At 42.6% G+C, this 18,940-nt stretch overlaps 1 protein-coding gene across 1 annotated transcript in view; it reads left to right on the top strand.

The window, feature by feature from the left end:
• Positions 1 to 18,940, top strand: part of lama2 (laminin, alpha 2) — a 379,433-nt gene that overhangs the window by 84,577 nt on the left and 275,916 nt on the right. The window contains exons 2-3 of the mRNA XM_043675023.1: positions 14,872 to 15,042; positions 16,317 to 16,429. Of these exons, the coding sequence (XP_043530958.1) occupies positions 14,872 to 15,042; positions 16,317 to 16,429 (284 nt within the window). The remainder of the gene's footprint in view (positions 1 to 14,871; positions 15,043 to 16,316; positions 16,430 to 18,940) is intronic.

Below are 18,940 nucleotides of genomic sequence, written 5' to 3'. Positions count from 1 at the left end.
CTTATTGCTGATTCTGAAGAGAAACTGAAAGATTTTGAATAGTGAGTGAAAGTGAGAAGCAAGGACTGAGCACCAGTTGTAAGAAAACAAATTGTCTCATAGTCCAAAAAGGAAATTAGGCAGACAGATCCCGTTACCTCGGGACTGAAAGTGTGATCAAAAATTAAGACAAAAGTCTGGAATGGCCAAAAACACATTTTCAAAAAATTATGACAGTCAGCAAAGTGATTTGCAGCATTAAGCTTGCAGCATTGTGGTGTTTTGAGGCGAGTAAGGAAGCTGCCTTAGACAAGTCACATTACCAATGAAGATGCATTCATAAATCTGGGACCAAAAGAACTTGCTGACCAATATCAGGAAGAGAAAGTTGGAATTTCTTTGGCATGTAGTAATAACTTATGATTTAGTAAGTCTGATGCTAATGGTAATAATCCGTGGTAAAAGATGGTTAGCAAAGAAGGACCTTTTTTAAAGAATCTTTCAGTCCCGCAAAATGTACCAGCAATAGAAATGATCCCCTCATCGAGAGGAAGTTAACATCAAGGTCCAGGGTCGTCAACATCCTCTTGGTATTATTACCTGACAGCATGTGTTAGATTAATGTGTAACAGTCAGTTTCTCAGGTAATAAAACCTGATTGAAAGCTTTTAAAATGTAATGAATGGGGTCCTTGCACCAAAATTAATTTTAAGAGCCTCCATAGTTGTGCAGACAGAAAACTGACACCCCATGCCACCAAAATGATTTCACTGACTGGTGCTTTATCGAGCTTCTCTTATCGTTATGTCTTGGTGATCATAAGTCCCAGAGGACCATAGAGCTACTTTCTCATGAGAGATGAAAAACTTAAAGGGTCATATGATGCGTGGCCATGAGGTACCCATGTGGTGTCCATTCCCAAGTCATTTTTGTGGTTGCACCCTTGATCTATTCAAATATTTGGTGAAAAGTATCAAGCATGCTCTTTCTTGGAAAAGGCAATGAGCTATAGGTGGATGTCCTGCTGAATGTTGTAACACTTTTAATATTTTAAATGTGAATCCTGACAGATATAACAGAGGCTGTTGCACAGTGGAACTGTAATGAACTGATGGAGATGGCTGCATCACTACACATAAGGCACCTGATGGAGATGGCTGCCACCCAGTCTTGTGTGTGGCAGCCTTCTGCATTGACAAACTGAGAATGCGAGTTCACATTCTTCGACTCAAGAGGAGGGAGTGACAAATACCCTGGTGGAGTGTGGCAGACGTTTATCCTCACACGACAGCGGAGTCAAATTCTCACAAGCTATCTAGAGATTATGATCTCTGCAGCTACCTCTGGTTGGTCCTTCTTTGTTGGTCGTGATACCTCCTTTTGCCATCCATAGGGAAAAGAACTTCCCTTCTCTCCTGGATAGAGTTCAGGAGAAACACAGGGTGGATGTCACTAAATGATGGGACTGCTCTCTGTCACATGCAGGAGCTCACCACAATATCTCCAGAAATACCATAGAGTATTTCCTGAGACTTTGTCCTGATAGAGGGTATTACAAATTAACTTAGCTGCAGATTGGGTGCCTAGTCCTTTTGAACAATGCTGTTGCTGTGGTTCCTGAGTGTGGTTGAACACATATTCTTTAAGTGAGTGTTAAGCTCTAGAACTATATGCATCACTGACCAAGCTGTTCCCATATAGCTAACACTAGCATCTACCTGAAAGCATGTAAGTTGCCCAGATATGGAAAAACCAATCCAGCCAATTACTGTCCTAAAAACTCCATAGGTGAGGAAAGAGGACATCCCTTGATATCAAGGTAGCATTTCACCAAATGTTGTGCCCAAGAGCCCTAGCAAAACTGGAGTTGATTGAAGTCACACCTTGCAAGAAGAAGGATGGTTCTGATTGGTTGGAGGTCAATTCTCTCTGTCCCAGAACGTCACTGTACCCAGACTGTATCACCTTCAGCTTCTTCATCATTGATATGCCCTCCATGTTTACTGATGGTTGTACAATGTTCAGCTCCATTTGCAATTTCTCAGATACTGAAGCCAAACATGTCCAAATACAGCAATACCTGGTCAACATTTGGTCTCGGACTGATAAGTAGCAAGTAACTACTGTGACTTGCAAGTGCCAGGCAATGACTATCTCCAACAAGAGTGAATCTAGCCATTACCCTTGACTTTCAATGGTATTAGCCATTAAATCATCCAATAATTAGCATTCTGGGATTCCCATTGACCAGAAACCCAACTGGACTAGCTATTAAAATACTGTGGTCCCACGAACATGTCAAAGGCTGGGCAAGTAACTCACCTTCTGTCTCTCCAATACCTTTGAACATCTACAAGACATAAATCAGGAGTGTGTTGGAAAATTCCCTACTTCATGCATGAATTCAACTCCAACTACACTCGAGAAGCTTGTCACTATCCAGGACAAAGCAAGTAACTTGATTGGCACTCCATCCATTCCCTTCCTGATACATAGTGGTAACTGTGTGTACCAATTACAAAGTGCAGTGCAGTAACTCACTAAGGCTCCTCTAGCAGCACTTTCAAGCCTGCAAAATTTCTCATCTAGAAAGAGTAGGGTGGCAGTTTCATGGAAACACCGCCACCTACAAATTCCCCTACAAGCCACACCCCCAGAATTATATATATTGCTATTCCTTCATTGTCATGAGTTCAAAATCCTGGGGCCGCCTCCCCAACATCACTGAGTATGCCCATAGTTCCCAAGGACTGCAGCGTTTCAAGAAGGCAGCTTGCTGCTACCTTCTAAAGGCAAATAGGGATGGTCAATAATTGCTGACCCAGTCAGTGATGCACACATCCCATGAATGAATAAAACCAAATTGTTAAATGTGCTGTCTATGTTTGCAAGTCAAGAGTCAGATTAATTGTTATGGCTGTTTGACATCATGACTGCAACATTTGGGAGTCTTTTGGTGAACGCTTCCTCAGCTTGTGATGCTATGTTAGTTGGGGCTGTGGCAGTCTGCAGGTCACCTGGAGCTTTTCGATTCTCTGTTACACCATCTCCAGAAATGCTCCGGATCAGAGTTTTGCACTACAAGGTTTCAATTCTGATGCATTGATGGCAGCTAATATGATTCTTCCATAACCATTTTGAATGATTCAATGCTATTGTTTATTTTTTGATTTTAATTAACTATTCAGAATCATTCGCTTCTCAGTATTTTGCATGTGTATGTTTCATTCCTGCTATGCTACTGTTTTAATTTGAGCCAACAAAAACATTGATGGCAAAAGTTCAGTGGCAAAAATACATTGGTGGAACAGCAGTGGGTAGAATGTGAGTGTGATGCAAAAATTTTAATATATAGTGCAGTTTGCTCACACTGGAGAATATTTTATCATAAGTAGTTTTCACAAGCAGTAGAAAATGGGGAGTGAAGGTATATTGAAGTGGACAAGTGGGAGTTTCTGTTTTTTTACAATATTTGGGGATATTGTGAAATAAATGTTGGCTGCAGTCTTGGAGCTCCAGAGTAAACTGTTTCCTTCGGCTGTAGCCATAGTATTTTTGGAGCAACTACATGATATTGCTTTAGAATAATTTAAAAATATTCTGAGCAGTTCGAAGCAATTGAATGCAACAGAGTTGTAACTGTTCCATTTCTTTAATTGCACTGTACCTGATTAGATTTTGTTTTTTGCTCAAGTTGAAGTTATTTTAAACAATTATGAAGTTATTGAACTTTTTTTTTACATCTGGAGCTGAACAACAGAACCCTGAGTACACAGCTGGGAAACATTTCCGGCACAACATTTTATTTTCTTTATGTTCTTTAGCCATGATCTTCCCACACTTAATGCTACTAAAATTTAAAACAGATCTTGATCAAAGAATGCTTTTCGATTTTCCTTAACCACTTCCAAAGGAAATACTTGCATCAGCTGAAGACCAGAAAAAGCATTTACTAAATTAAATGTGTGTGTAGACTGGCTTGTCTAAATGTTATTTTCAAAAGTATCAAAAGGTGCTCATATGAATTGTATTTTTGAATATTATTTGGATGATGGTTTTAAGCATTTATCTTGAGAAGGAGAATTATAGTTTTAATGAATTCAAACAGTATCTTGAAGGATTCTTCAGAAGCAACTGCCGACATGACTAGCTGTGCCTCTAATATCCTTGTATTGCAAAAATGTGCTTTATTCATAAAATATCTTTATATTCATACAGTTACTGAAGCAGTTCTGTGCAGTTTTTGCACATTAAGAATAAACTATTCTGTTCTTTTTTTACAAAATATACTTTATTCATAATAAAGTATAATAATAATTCATAATTATTCTTGATATATTCACCATTATTGAAACATTTCTGTATAGTCTTTGCAAATGAAACAAACAAACAAACAAAAAAGTTTGACATTTCCTACACTTTTAAGAAAAAAAAGGCTTGAGGCATTCCTTACTGATGGTGTTGGTGAGAAGGTCTACCAGGATTGGATTTTTGGGTGCCCATGACAAATTCAGGTTGAGGCTGAAAGTCACTGGCCGAGGAACACCCACTTGCACCTTCCAGCATGCTGGAAATAGAAAGTACATGATGGGGAAGAAAATGGCTGTGCCCACATTCTGAGTGGGTGGGGAAGAGACTTGACCTGTGAGAGAGTGGGATGAGAGAGTGACCCCATCAAGTCAGGGCTTTTAGAGGCAGGGAACATTGCACAAAGACCCATGTACTGTACATGACACAGACCTACAGTGTCCCTCATCCCTGAATACTCTGGTGTATTTGCCTCCTTTGTGTACTGCACCTCCCTGCCTCAGACACTGCTGATTGGGAGCTACACTTTTGGACAAAGAGTGTGAGAGAAGATGGATGTTGTATGAGAAGGGCCATATATATCAGCACCACCTAAAGCCTAAACAGAGAGACTAATGACCAGATGCAAGGTTGAATCTGTGACATTTATACAGAAATGCAAAATCAATTAAAATTCTGTGACACCCATGCCTTCAATAGATTTTCTTCCTCCTCTCCCTCCCACTGCATCTTGATTTATTCCCTGGATTCCATAGCTAGGATGGAGGAAATATCCTTGGCTGTGGAGTCCATTGGGTAAAAACAATGACTGCAGATGCTGGAAACCAGATTCTGGATTAGTGATCCTGGAAGAGCACAGCAGTTCAGACAGCATCCAAGGAGCAGTAAAATCGATGTTTCGGGCAAAAGCCCTTCATCAGGAATAAAGGCTGAGAGCCTGAAACGTGGAGAGATAAGCTAGGGGAGGATGGGGGTGGGGATTGTTTCTGCATGGTCCAGATATGATGAGGACCTTCTTGCCAGATGCATTGACCTACCTTGGCATCAACTTCCAAGGGTTGGCAGTGAGCAGGCATGGTGGTGGGATGGTCTTGACTATCACTGGAGTGAGTTGCAAGGAGATCTCTGAGGGGCCTGTGACTGAGGGTATCCTGGCACCACTCTGACTCCTTGTGAAGAAGGGAGTACATTCCAGGTTCCCCAGATCTTTGGAACCAATGATTGGGTGATTGCAGATGTATGTGCACCTTTCCAGCAGACTCAGAGGGGCTAACCGTGGAGGCAGTCACAAACTTGAACATGACCCTACAGCATTGCTGTAGCTTCGAGACATTGTAGCTTGAGGCCCATTTTCTCCCACACTCCTTGTCTGCTGCTCCTATTCCACCCTGTGTAAATCTTTGATTGCTGACACCACAGGGTGTCGGTTCCTGGGCTCTGGCCAGCAACGGAACGAGGTGCTCAAAAACCTGCACTCCCAAATTTCCTTAGCCTAATATTCTCAGCATCTGCTATCAGCATTTTGCATCCATTATTGCTGATGTTTTTGCTGAAAACTCGCTTCTCTCATCCTCTAAGATTGAAGATGTGGCTCCTGGCAGAGCCAGGCCACTTCCCCACTTCGGTGGACATGCCGAATGTAACCACAAGATGAAACAGTGAAGATGTTACACTTGGTGATTTGAAGTTGTGTGTAATGAGTGAGACTGACATTGCAAGGAGACAGGATAGGGCCCAACCAGAGGAGGATCCACACACAGGCCCATTGGAAATTTCCTGTCAGGAAAGTCCAGAGATAGCTGGTCTCTCCAGCTCCCATCCACCTCTCTCTGAACCTTGGAGATTCACATTCTGGAGAGTCAACTTGCCTTTGTCAGTAGCAGTCCCGGCCTCCTGTGGGAGCCAGAACTCTGTTGCTAGTGGGTGGAGGGTGGAGGAACATAATGTCACCCACCCCTTCACCCTTACAGGTTTAGTCCTCCCTATTGTGGAGAAAGGGAGGAATGGAGTGCAGTGAAAATGGATGGCCTCACTTTTAGTGCTGGTGCAGGTGAGGGAGTGAGAGGTGTTGCAGAGGCCTTACAGCTTTAATCATGTGGAGATTTGGAGGGGAGAGGACTGGGCACAGGTCAGGGAAGATGCTCCGGTCAATTGCAAGAGTGGCACTCCAAGAGCCTTGGTGGTAGGTGGGTGCAGTGGCAAAGATGAAGTGAGGGTGAGGTGGCAGAGAATCGTAGAATCCCTACAGTGTATAAGCAGGCCATTCGGTCCATTATGTCCACACTAACCCTCTGAACAGCATCCCTCCCAGACCCACCCCTATCATTGTAACCCTGCACATCCCTAGACACAAGCAATTTAACATGGCCAATCCATACAACCTGAACGCCTTTGGACTAGAAACTGGAGTATTCAGAAGAAAATCCTGCACACAGAGGGAGATGTGGAAACAGACAGCTGCCTGAGGGTGAAATTGAACCCAGGTCCCTGACACGGTGAGGTAGCAGTGCTAACCACCAAGCCACTGTGCCATTGTGCACATTTCTGTGGTGCAGCGGAGGAGGTCATTGAACTTCTTCTAGCACCTATGGCTGTTCCTTTGCACCTTTGAGACTGTACTGGCCCATGTGGTGACCTTAGACCAGGCTGCCAGGCGTTTTTGCAGTTGCTTCCTCTGCCTGCCCTCCTGGCAACCCTTGTTTGCATCACCTGTTGGATAAGGACCTGCAGCCCCTTGTTGGCCAATAATAGTGGTGTGTTCCCCTTCTCAGACATCTTCAGAAAACCTCCTTGAGCAAACAGGTTGCCCTCGGAGTGCCAGTGCTTGTCCATGTGCCCAGTGGACTTTTAAAGTTGACACGGGCACAATCGATGGAAGTGTGCTGAGTGGCTCTGGGAATGGTGCGTGGTGAGATGGGTCCAGCTGGATGCCGTAGGGGTGAGGTAAGTTGATAATGCTACGAGTTTGGTAAAATATGGTGAGAGAATTCGCTCAGTCTCACATCAAGAAACCTTTTAAAAGATCCCAGTGCAACTCAGACCAAGCCAAAAAAAATTTAAGATTTGTTCCACAGTCTCCACATAGGCAAAATGATGGCTATTACTTACAGTAATGTCATGAACAACTGCATCTGTGATGCACAACTTTGTGAAGATGAGTTTAGTTTTCTCACCTCTTGTCACAAGCCTTCATGGAACAGTCAGAGAATTATTTTGAAGAAGTAGGTTGTTACATTGTTATAGGCAAGAAGGCCAAGGGAGCAGGCAGGATTGGAGAATTTACAAAACGCAAACAGATCAGCGATTTGATTGGTCCACTAGACTTGATTTGTGTCTATGTCCCTAGGTTAGCTCAGTCTGGAAGCTGTGTCCTTCCGGGATTGAGCAGTGGTGATAGCACTGTCCACAGAGGACAGTATCCTGTCACTAGGTCACCCTTTACTTACACAAGGAGAGTCCCTGACTGTGACCTAGCTTCCTCACAGCCTGCTGTCACAGTGAACAGAGCCCCTGATGCTCTTGTTCTCTTTTTCTTTTACTTTTAGGAGTGAGGCACAGTGAAAGGTGTTGTGGTTCTGTTCGCCGAGCTGGAAGTTTTTGTTGCAAGCGTTTCGTCCCCTGGCTAGGCGACATCATCAGTGCTTGGGAGCCTCCTGCGAAGTGCTTCTTTGATGTTTCCTCCGGTGTTTATAGTGGTCTGTCCCTGCCGCTTCCGGTTGTCAGTTTCAGCTGTCCGCTGTAGTGGTTGGTATATTGGGTCCAGGTCGATGTGTTTGTTGATGGAGTTTGTGTCTTCCTGTTTGTCCTATATCGTGTTTTGTGCAGTCCTTGCATGGTATTTTGTACACTACATTCGTTTTGCTCATGTTGGGTATCGGGTCCTTCGTTCTGGTGAGTTGTTGTCTGAGCGTGGCTGTTGGTTTGTGTGCCGTTATGAGTCCTCGGGGTCTCAGTAGTCTGGCAGTCAGTTCCAAGATGCTCCTGATGTATGGTAGTTTGGCTAGTCCTTTTGGTTGTGGTATGTCCTCGTTCCGTGGTCTTTCTCTTAGGCATCTGCTGATGAAGTTGCGCGGGTATCCGTTTTTGGCGAATACCTTGTATAGGTGTTCCTCTTCTTCTTTTTGCAGTCCTGGTGTACTGCAGTGTGTTGTGGCCCTTTTGAATAGTGTCCTGATGCAGCTTCGTTTGTGTGTGTTGGGGTGGTTACTTTCATAGTTTAGGACTTGGTCTGTGTGTGTGGCTTTCCTGTATACCTGTGTAGTGAATTCTCCGTCTGGTGTTCTCTGTACTGTCACGTCTAGGAATGGGAGTTGGCTATCCTTTTCTTCTTCTCTCGTGAATCGGATTCCTGTGAGTGTGGCGTTGATGATCCGGTGTGTTTTTTCTATTTCCGTGTTTTTAATGATTACAAACATGTCATCGACATATCTGACCCAGAGTATGAAACCGGAAAGCAACAACACCCCCAGATTCTATGGATTAACTAAAGTACACAAACCAGACATCCCACTCAGACCCATAGTATCACTACCAGGGACACCATCATACAAACTGGCCAAAGAACTGCAACAGAAACTGAAACACCTGTTCAGCGGATCCAAACACTCTATACAATCAACACAGGAATTTTTGGACATCATCAGAAATATACACATAGACAAAGAAGAAACCATGATATCATTCGACGTGACGGCACTGTTCACTTCGATTGACAAAACCCTAGCTAGAGAAACAATAGCCAACCTACTGGACATACAGAACAGAAAACAGGACGCTGAACCTATCAACAAAGACGGCATACTTAAACTACTGGACTTGTGCCTCACAACACACTTCACATTCAACAACCAGATATACGAACAAATCAACGGAACACCCATGGGATCACCAATCTTGGAACTCATCGTAGAGGCAGTTATGCAAAGGTTAGAACAAACAGTCCTACCACAAATTCAACCCAAATTCAACCCAAACGAGAAGGTATGTGTTGATTAAACTGGAAACAATGAGTCCTTGCTGGAAGTTCCAATGGCTCCTGCACCATTTCTTCAGGAGATGAAAGACAGATAAGCTCCAAACATCGGGTGTGTATCATGGGCTTCAGGTGTTAATTATTGCTCTGTTTGTAAAGGATTGCCTTTGTGTTTGTTGCAGATTAAAGCTGATTCATCATTTCCAAGCCCATGCAACAGTCCACACATTTCGATCATGGGCAGAGGTTGGATTTCCTTCCCTTGTCAGACTTTAAAGTTTACCCATTTACTCAAATTGTCTTCTGTGTTGGAGATTTCTGGGCGGGCGTCTCTGTCCAGAATCTGTCTTGAGATCCTGAATCCAGTAGCAGAGAGAAACTTTGTCAAAATCGGCAGTCCTTTTGTAGATTGAGTGTGGTGTGTTCTGTGATATAAATATACAGAATAGTTGCTGCAAGAGGGGATATGTGCAAAGTGAATGTAGGGTTAGGATGGCAGTGGGTTAAGGTGTTAGGTGAGTAGGATGGAATTGTGTTAGGTATGTGAATAATCAGGATCTAGTTGATGGGGTAGTAGAAAATGGTCAGGGGGAATGTAGTTGGCGAGGTGTGTAGTGAATTAGCCATTTAGTTTAATGGTTACCCAGAAGTCAAATGTTTCCTGGATAAGTATTATTAATGGAATCAGACCTCTGAGTTCCCCCATTTTAAGGGTCTTTATTGGAGGGTTACAGACACGGCAGAATTGCTTATCGGAATTGTCAATTTCCTGGGCAGTTACCAGAGACGCTGTTGCATTTGGGAATCTGCATGATCATAGAATCCCTACGGTGTGGAACCCACCTACACCCACCCTCACCCTGTCCCTATAACCCCACATTGTCCATGTTTAATACACCTAGCCAGCCCATCCCTGGACACTATGGGCAATTTAGCGTGGCCAATCCACCTAACCTGCACATCTTTGGATTGTGACTCCGGAACACCCGGAGTAAACCTGCATATGCGTAGGGAGAATGTGCAAACTCCATGCAAACAGTTCCTCAAGAGTAGGATCAAACTTAGGTCCCTGGCACTGTGAGGCATCAGTGCGAACGACTGATGAACCATGCCAAGTGCAATTCCGATCTACACTGTAGAAATTGCTCCCTAACCATTGGAACATCTGCAACATTGCTCCAAACACACTGTGTTAGCTTTGGTTGCAATTGGTTACAATTTGGTTACACACTTAGTTACAATTGCTGTGCATCTGTCTCACAAGTGCTACGCCAGGGGAGCTCACAATCACTTCTATTGTGGAATGCCTTTGATTCCTATGCATTGGGTAAGTACATGTTGTGGCCTAAGTCCCATTCTCATTTAAATTGTAGTTTATGTAAATTAATATGTCCATGGAAAGAAAAATAAAAGAACCTTAGCTAATGTTCATATTTGAACAAGGAATAATTTTGTCGTTTTAAATACATTCAAAAACTGCAGTGAGTTATAAATGTGTTTCAGGAAGAAAATGTTATATATTAAATGTTATATGTTAAATATTGACATTATCTGTTTTGTTTTATAATTCCTTGAGATAAAAGCTACAACAAAAATAGATAGGTTATGTTTAAGGCTTTGAGTTTGTTTTCATTATATCTACTTTGTTCTTGATTCATGGAAGCTCTTTTACCTCGACTCTGGAAGGTCTCGGGGTTCAAGCTGCGGACAGGCTTGTGAGACTATAATGTTGGCTGACTTTTCAGTGTACTAGTGTGGGAATACTGCACTGGTGCTCTCACTTAGATAACATGTTAAACTGGAGTCTGTTCACCTGCTAAATTGGATTCAAACAATCCCATGCGAACAATGCTCCCTTAGGGCTGTCTGTGACTGGATGGCCATGTAGCATCTCATAAATTCCCACACGGGTCGAGTGCAAGTCAGCCGCTCGAAGTTATTCCACGTGCCTGACAGCACAAACCAAATTATAGTGCTCTCATGCTCAAAGGATTTGGCCATGCACAATAAGCAAAGCAGGGTGAGCAAGTTGCAAATTACGGGGGAGGAGTCCTAGCATTCATCCTTCAAGAACACTTCCAGAACAGATCAGTCTGTCATTTATCTTGCCATTTATGAAATCTTGCTGTGCAGAAGTTAATTCCTGTATTTTCTATATTGTAGCAATATTATAGCAGTGATATTGAGCTGAGCTTTCATTCTAGAAGTGGATAACAGCAGTTGGGGGAATTTCTGATAGTTATCTCTCAGGAGTCTCAGGAGACAGTTGTCTTTCTCTTAAGAGATAGTGCTTTCAAAGGTGGGGATTTTTATCCTGTGCATGACAAAAAAATGTTGGATGGCAGTCCCAGGGGCTGCTGAGTATGAGAGATGGGTTGTTCAAAAAGCCAGCCTGTCAGAGCTCTTAGAAGCACACACACACACACACAATGATCACCCCATCCAGCTTTTCTGAAGAACTTTGGGTCTCCATGGCTGCAGCTCAAAGGAGATGGTGGCACAGTGCCAGTGTCACTGCGCTAGTCATCTATAACTCTTACTGAATATTCTGGCATTATGGGTTTGAATCTCACCATGGCAGACGCTGAACCTTGAATTCAATAAAAATCTGGAATAAAATGCGCGCTGAATGGCCACTGCGTAAACGATGTTGATTGTTGTAAAACCCATCTAATTTACTGATGTCCTTTAGAAATGGAAATCCACCATCCTTACCTGGTACAGTAAACATACGACCCACAGCAATGTAATTGACTCTTAAACTGCTCTCTGGACATTTAGGGATTGGCAATAAATCCTGGTTTAGCCAGCTATGCCCACCTCCCATGAACAAAATGATTGTACCATTTGCCACCACATTGTCAGCTGGATTATCACCACAGTTCATTATAGTGCAAGATCCATCTGGCAGATTTGCCACTACCATCCTTTTTCCTGATAGAGGTCTAGCTGGCCTGTTTGATCTAGTGTAGCAGAAGAAAGTGACCTGGTAGACTACTGAGAACATGCTCTGACAAGATGTAACTTATTGCATGATAACAAGTGAGTTTAAGTTATATTGGAACATTGTTCTGAGACTATGAGGGAGACCATGAGGTGAGATCTTACTCATTCAAGATCCAAAGCTTTTACCGCTGCCCAGGTTCATATGGCATCATCATATTGGGCAGTACTTGATGTACTCCTCAGCATTCAACTTTTAGTCACTCTTCTACAACATCTACTACACTTGGAAAATCTTTCAAAGGGATCATCACTTGGACAAATATTTCAAGGGAGCTTCCAAAATGATTTTGAGAAATAATTGAGGAGAAGCTACTGTTTCCATTTTCTCTCTCACAATGCACCTGTTTCCCATAGAAACAGCTCTAAAATAAAAAGCAAAGAGCTCAAAAATTTTCAAAAACTGCAATGTTCATTATGACTGACTGCATCCAAGAAAACAGCTAATCAGTGTCCGCTTCAGGTTAAACTTTTGTGTCAAAGACAACCACAAGGCTCTAAAATGTGCTTTCTTTCATCTTACTTTGTATTGGGTATGATTACGTTTCCACTTAACTGTATGGCTGTGTGCATATGTGTACCAACACCATATCCTTTGCGAATTGATACAGTTGTTTTATCATTGATTCAAAAATATGTTGTTATTGGTTCATTATTGCTCACAGCAAAAATAATTAGCACCATTTTCAATTGGTCAGCATGGTGGTTCAGTGGTTAGCACTGCTGCATCACAGCGCCAGAGATCTGGGTTCAATTCTATCCTTGGCCAACTGGCTCTGTGGAGTTTGCATGTTCTCCTCGTGTTTGCATGGATTTCCTCCGGGTGTTCCGGTTTACTTTCGCAGTCCAAGAAATGTGCAAAAAACATGCTAATTTGACCATAGTGTCCAGGGATGTACATGCTAGGTGAGTTAGCCAGGAGAACTGCAGGATTTCAGGGATAGGGTAAGGGGGGTGAGTCTGTGTGGAATGTTGTTCGGAGAGTCAGTGTGGACCAGATGGGCCAAATGGCCTGCTTTCACGCTATAAGGATTCTATGATTGGAGAGGTACTGTTTAATGCAAAGAGAGTTGGAACCTTTGGTTCAAACAGAGTCAACTCAGTTCCCCCTTCTTACCTGCTTGCAACATTCTGTACATCTCTTTAATTGAACTGCAGGGAGACAACGCTAATGTTCTAACTTCTAGAGGTATCACATAAATTACATGTTCCCCACTGATATATGCCTGTACTGATCTGTAATTCGCAACTTGTTTAAAAATTCTTCTCCAATTTGCAGAGTTCAGCAGCAATTAGTTCTTTTTAATAAATTTACTAATGTGCTAATTTTTAAATTTAGGTCCTTACTGAAAGCCAAGAACTGCAGGGATTATTTCTATTAGTGCTATGAGCTCTGTGTAATCGTGTTTCACATGTCAGAGGCATAGTGCATGCAGCTGTCTGTGGATTGCAAAACTGTTAAAAACATATTTGCCAAAATGTTCGACTTGCTGTACCAATAGAAACAACATCTGTTATATTTGAGGTGATGCCATTATTCCTGGCAGAAGCGCAAAACAACCCTAGTACCAGCATTCTATCTCAATTCTCATTGAATGCTGCCAGATTGGATTTGACTGTCAATGCAACAAAGTCATTTTTTTTCTTTAATGGCTGGACTTCTCATGCAGTCAGAGTAATTATTTTACTTAGATAGTACAACTTGCTTGCAAAAAAAACAAAACCTGAAAGTCTTACGATTGGGTAAGAGTAGTTAACTAAACATGAACTGGGATAAAAGCGGTGACTGGAAATTTGGAGTAAAAACAGAAATTGCTGGAGAAATTCAGATCTGGCAACAATTTGTGGAGGGAGAAAAACAGGGTTCATGTTTTGAGTTTCATATGGCATTTTATCAGCTGAAATCAAAATGTTAACTCTTGTTTCTCTCACCATAGGTGTTGTCAGTCTCCTGAATTTCTTCAGCACTTTGTTTTTTTATGAAAGGGATTAATGGTTTTGCATATGTGATGTAATCTTTCAAAAAGCAATGTTAGTATGAAGTATTCCAGAATGCAGTGTACCAATCAAATAATGCAGTTGTCATCAAGAAGAAAAAAGACAATATATAATCTTGCATAAAACAAGTAAATAAAATATAACTGTTAGATGTAGCACTTCTTTAACACAGAGGATTATGTGAGAGCATGCTTAACAATTTCCCACATATCATATAGAATCGTAGAACACACTAATCATGGGCAGTAAAAAGGAACACATTAATTCTGTTTGTGAAACTATTTCACTCTATGGTTATATATGTAATTCTTTTGAAGCTGAAGCACTAGTAGAACAAAGGTTTTTTTTTGAATTAAGTATTGCTTAATTTTAGATTAGATTAGATTCCCTACAGCGTGGAAACAGGCCCTTCGGCACAATCAGTCCACACCGACCCTCTGAAGAGTAACCCACCAAGACCTATTTCCCTCTGACTAATGCACCTAACACTATGGGCAAATTAGCATGACCAATTCACCTGACCTTAATGATAAAAGTTTTCTTCAGTTTAGTGAAATAAAAGTTATTATTGAGAAGTTGTCTTTTAACACAAGTTATTTTGTTCTTTTCAGGGTTGTTTCCGGCTGTGCTAAACCTTGCCAGCATGGCTGATATTACTTCCAATGCTACCTGTGGTCAAAATGGGTCTGAAATGTACTGCAAGCTGGTGGAACATGTTCCTGGGCGACCATTTAGGAACCCACAGTGCAGGATCTGTGATTTGAACAGTAGAAATCCGAAGGGTATGTAACACTTGTTTTTAATGGAGACAGACTTCAAGGGATTGTTGATTTTCAAATTATTACTGTCTGGGATTTTTCCTGTTGACTGCACTTATGGTGTACTCTGTCATCATTCAGAAGGGAGGGAGACACTGCTTGCTCTTTAACTTTTACACAGAGATTTGATTTGAAAATCAGCAGCAACGTCTTTCCTCCCTTCAGAACATTGAAACTGATAAGCTTTAAAGACTTTGTTTGGATATTTGAATGAACTATTATTTTATGACTGTCATAGAGTCAAAATATAAAATTGATCTGTGTAACAAAACTGGATCTGCAAATGGATTGCAGCTGTTTTATTACAGTGAATATCATAGGACTTATGATATTTTGGATCACAATAACAGGATTTTTCTCTTTATAATGGAGAGCACTAGAGTTTCAATTTTTTTTCTGTCTGAACAGGCCCTGGTTAAGCTGTACCCTGTCAACAAACCATTCATTTTCTCTTTAGTTCCTGAACATTCTCCCTCTGATAGTAACCAATGAATGTAAATGTTATGATCAGTTTCCCCTACTTTAGGCATTGTGATTCTATTTCTACCCAGAACCCTTTCAATCCAATTCTGCATGTAGGCAAAGGGCAATTTTTGCCAATTTATTGGAGTCCATTGTAACAACTCCCCAGTGGATTGAATTGAGTTTTCACCATTCCAACAAAGTGGGAATATTACTCATTCTTTGGATCCCCTGTGCAGCCTGAAATCACAGAATTCTCTTCCAACGTCTCTCTTCTACTGTTCAGCTCAATGACTTTGCTCTTGCTTGGTTTCAGCACATGGACTGCAGTGGTTCAACAGGCAGCTCCCCGTCAAATTGGCTGCATGTTGGGCATGGGCCTATCCTGCTACCCACTATAACACAGTGTCAATAGAGTGAAGGTACACACTTCAGGGTCTGACTTGAGCCACGGACTCATGACCCATTTACCTGTGGATGCATTGCTGACGACTCATTCATTAGTTCATCTGCCATTTTTCTTGCCCAGAGATGGCTGTCAAATTTGACACAGGCATCAAGATTTACACTGCATTGGTTCTAAGGCCGATATGTCCTTCCTAAGACCTGGTGCCCAGAGCTGCTCCCCTGTATGACAGGGGCGGAGCTGATCAGTATATTGTATAGCTGCAACATAACTTCAATACCAGCTGGATGGAAATTTTGGCATTGTGTTACGCTTTGATGTTGACCACATTTCCCACCAGTTTTGAATGCTGTTCCCATTTCTTCTACAGAACGACATGAAATATCAAATGCAATTGATGGGACCAACAGATGGTGGCAAAGTCCCAGCATTCAAAATGGAATGGAGTATCACTATGTGATTATCACTTTGGACCTAAAACAGGTAAATTATATGACTATCAGTTCTATATTCACATTGAGAACTGAGATGAAAGGTTTGGATTGATAACATAGAACTTAACTGATGATTGGGCTGAATTTTCTCTCTCCATGGAGATGGTATTGGAGGTGGAGGTTTGGAGAGGGGTGGGGGAGATGAACAGGAAGCAGGATTGTCTATCAACATCACGGAGCTGGGCATCCAATTGATATGATTAAGGCCTGAATTAGAGATGGTTTTTGGACCATCTAGGCATTTTATTGCTGGTGGAAATGCCTCTTGCCACACGCGGATGCTGCCAGTTTATTGCATACTTCCTCAGTTACACACTGAAGGACCATTAAAACCAACCATCTGAAGGATGAAGGACCATCAGACCATCAAGCCTTATCCCAATAATGGGTTGGCAAGCAGGAAAGATAGCACCCAAGGCCCAAATGATTCCTCTGCAGGTATTTCGTCTCTGCTCAGAGTGACCTACCAGCTTCAGCTCTCGCTACATTTCAGCCAGTTGTAGGTCCTGCAGCTCTTCCTACCTCAAGGCTGACCCTGGGAGTATTGGTCACTGCTGGGCTACACCTAGCCCCAGACACAGGCAGTGATGGAGACCTGCAGTTTTATTCATTGGGAAAGTTCTTTCGGAGTAGTTAGGTAGGACTCAGTGAGGGGAGAGGTGACATGGCGATAAGATGGCCAAGAATACTCTAGTTTCCACAACCGAAGTTATGGGGGTGGGGGGGCACCCCAGGCTCGTGATGAAATACCAGCAGACATGGGAGGCCCTCAAACATCCATTAATTGGTGAGTCAAGGGGGGGCTGCCTAGCACTGGTGACATGTGTAGGTAACGGTCATGGAAACCCCTCCACAATCCCATATGATCTTATGCCCAGCTTTATTTTGCAGCCCACCTTTGAAGTCACTGGGTAAGTTTGTGTTTCTGATCTTTGATCATTGACCTGAGACACAGGGCTGGCAGGCGGATTTGAAGTGAGCAACACTTAATACCTAGAAGATGCCCTTGCATCTGTCTACCTGCTCGTACTTAACCTGTGTGAAATTGGGCACAGGCAGGGGAGGCATTTCCTGGGTCAGCTGTCATTGTGCCTCAGCTCTTAAGTGATCAGTCATTGATCTCTATAAGTTCTTACTCCATGCCCTCTGGTAATTTACTCCCAGCAAGAGGAGGGTCATGACCAGTGGGAGGACTAGCAAAATCACCTGAGTTGTGGGGTATTAGGCAAGAAGTAGACAGCTTACTTGTGTATCCCCTGGGCCCAGTGGAAGCTTCTCTTCAAGATTATGCCCTGCTTTAATCCCCTCCTCTCTACTTCTCAGATTATTCCCCCTCTCCTCCTTCCCTCATGTGGTATCTCTGCAAAGCCCCTGACCTGTACTTACCTGGAGTCTCTTCTGTCTGGTGGGACTCCCTATTGCCCAGCTGCTCCCAGCAAGATCTTCTGGATTGAAGTGCTGCTGGTCAATCTAGCAGCTCTCCTCCGGCAGGAAGCAGCCAAAGTCTCACCTTCAAGCACTTCCTGATTCCATTATTCATTACTATGGGGTATCTGATGGGAAATACATAACAAATTTTAACAGGAAGTTTGGCATCTTCAGCCCTTGGAAAATCCAGGCCATAACCTCTGCTGGCTTCTCCAACGATGATGATAAGCTGGTTGGCTAGTTCTAGCATTTTCTATTTCAGGGTCTGTTATCCTGAGCTCCATCCCAGACTGTACTCTGGTGTCTTTGACTCTGCTTCAAACACAAAAAAACCGAGAGCTGTTCAAGGATGAGATGCTTCTGATTTACTGTGAGCCATTCAGTTTCAAGAGAGAAAAACACGTTTGTTGCACAAATTAATTATCCTGACAAGCTGCCCTTCCTTAAAATGAGGTTCTTCGTTATTATTAAAGTAGACCATTAGAATGACACTTTTTTTCAAATATATTTCATATAATGAAGTTCAGAAATTTGTCAATGACACAGAATTCCATTTCAAAACAGTTTCTTTTAATATAGAGAGGAAGTGGACAACAATATCTACTCTCTCTGGCGCAGCCATAAGTCAACTCTCTGGTAACATCTTAAAATAAAACAGAGTATAAAGGCAGAAAAATGAAGGAAGAAAGAAAAATGTTTTCATCTTTACAGTTCTTCTGATTAAGTGCTATGCTATGGGCCATGGGCCTGGTGGCCAGGCACGAGGCCCCATTTCCATTGATGCCTTCACCACTATGAGTCCTCGATGGATCTCACCAATGCAGACACCACCAATGTCGCTGGCAGTCCAATATCGACTCTGCAGCTGCCATGAGGCTGCCTCAGGCCCACCTTGCTGATGCAGTGGATGCTGATGCTGCTGGGTCCCGTACTGGGCCCAAAGTCACCTCCACCTCCATTAATCTGTGCTGGATGCAGAAACCGCTGGGAACCTGATTCGCTCCAGCACCACCACAAATCCTCACTGCTGGGCCTACCTGAATCTGCGCTGCTGAGCCTAGTCGAGTCTATG

This window comes from Chiloscyllium plagiosum, chromosome 3 (genome assembly GCF_004010195.1).
Source record: "Chiloscyllium plagiosum isolate BGI_BamShark_2017 chromosome 3, ASM401019v2, whole genome shotgun sequence".
In the NCBI taxonomy this organism is placed as follows: domain Eukaryota; kingdom Metazoa; phylum Chordata; class Chondrichthyes; order Orectolobiformes; family Hemiscylliidae; genus Chiloscyllium; species Chiloscyllium plagiosum.
This window is presented reverse-complemented; position numbering and strand designations above follow the sequence as displayed.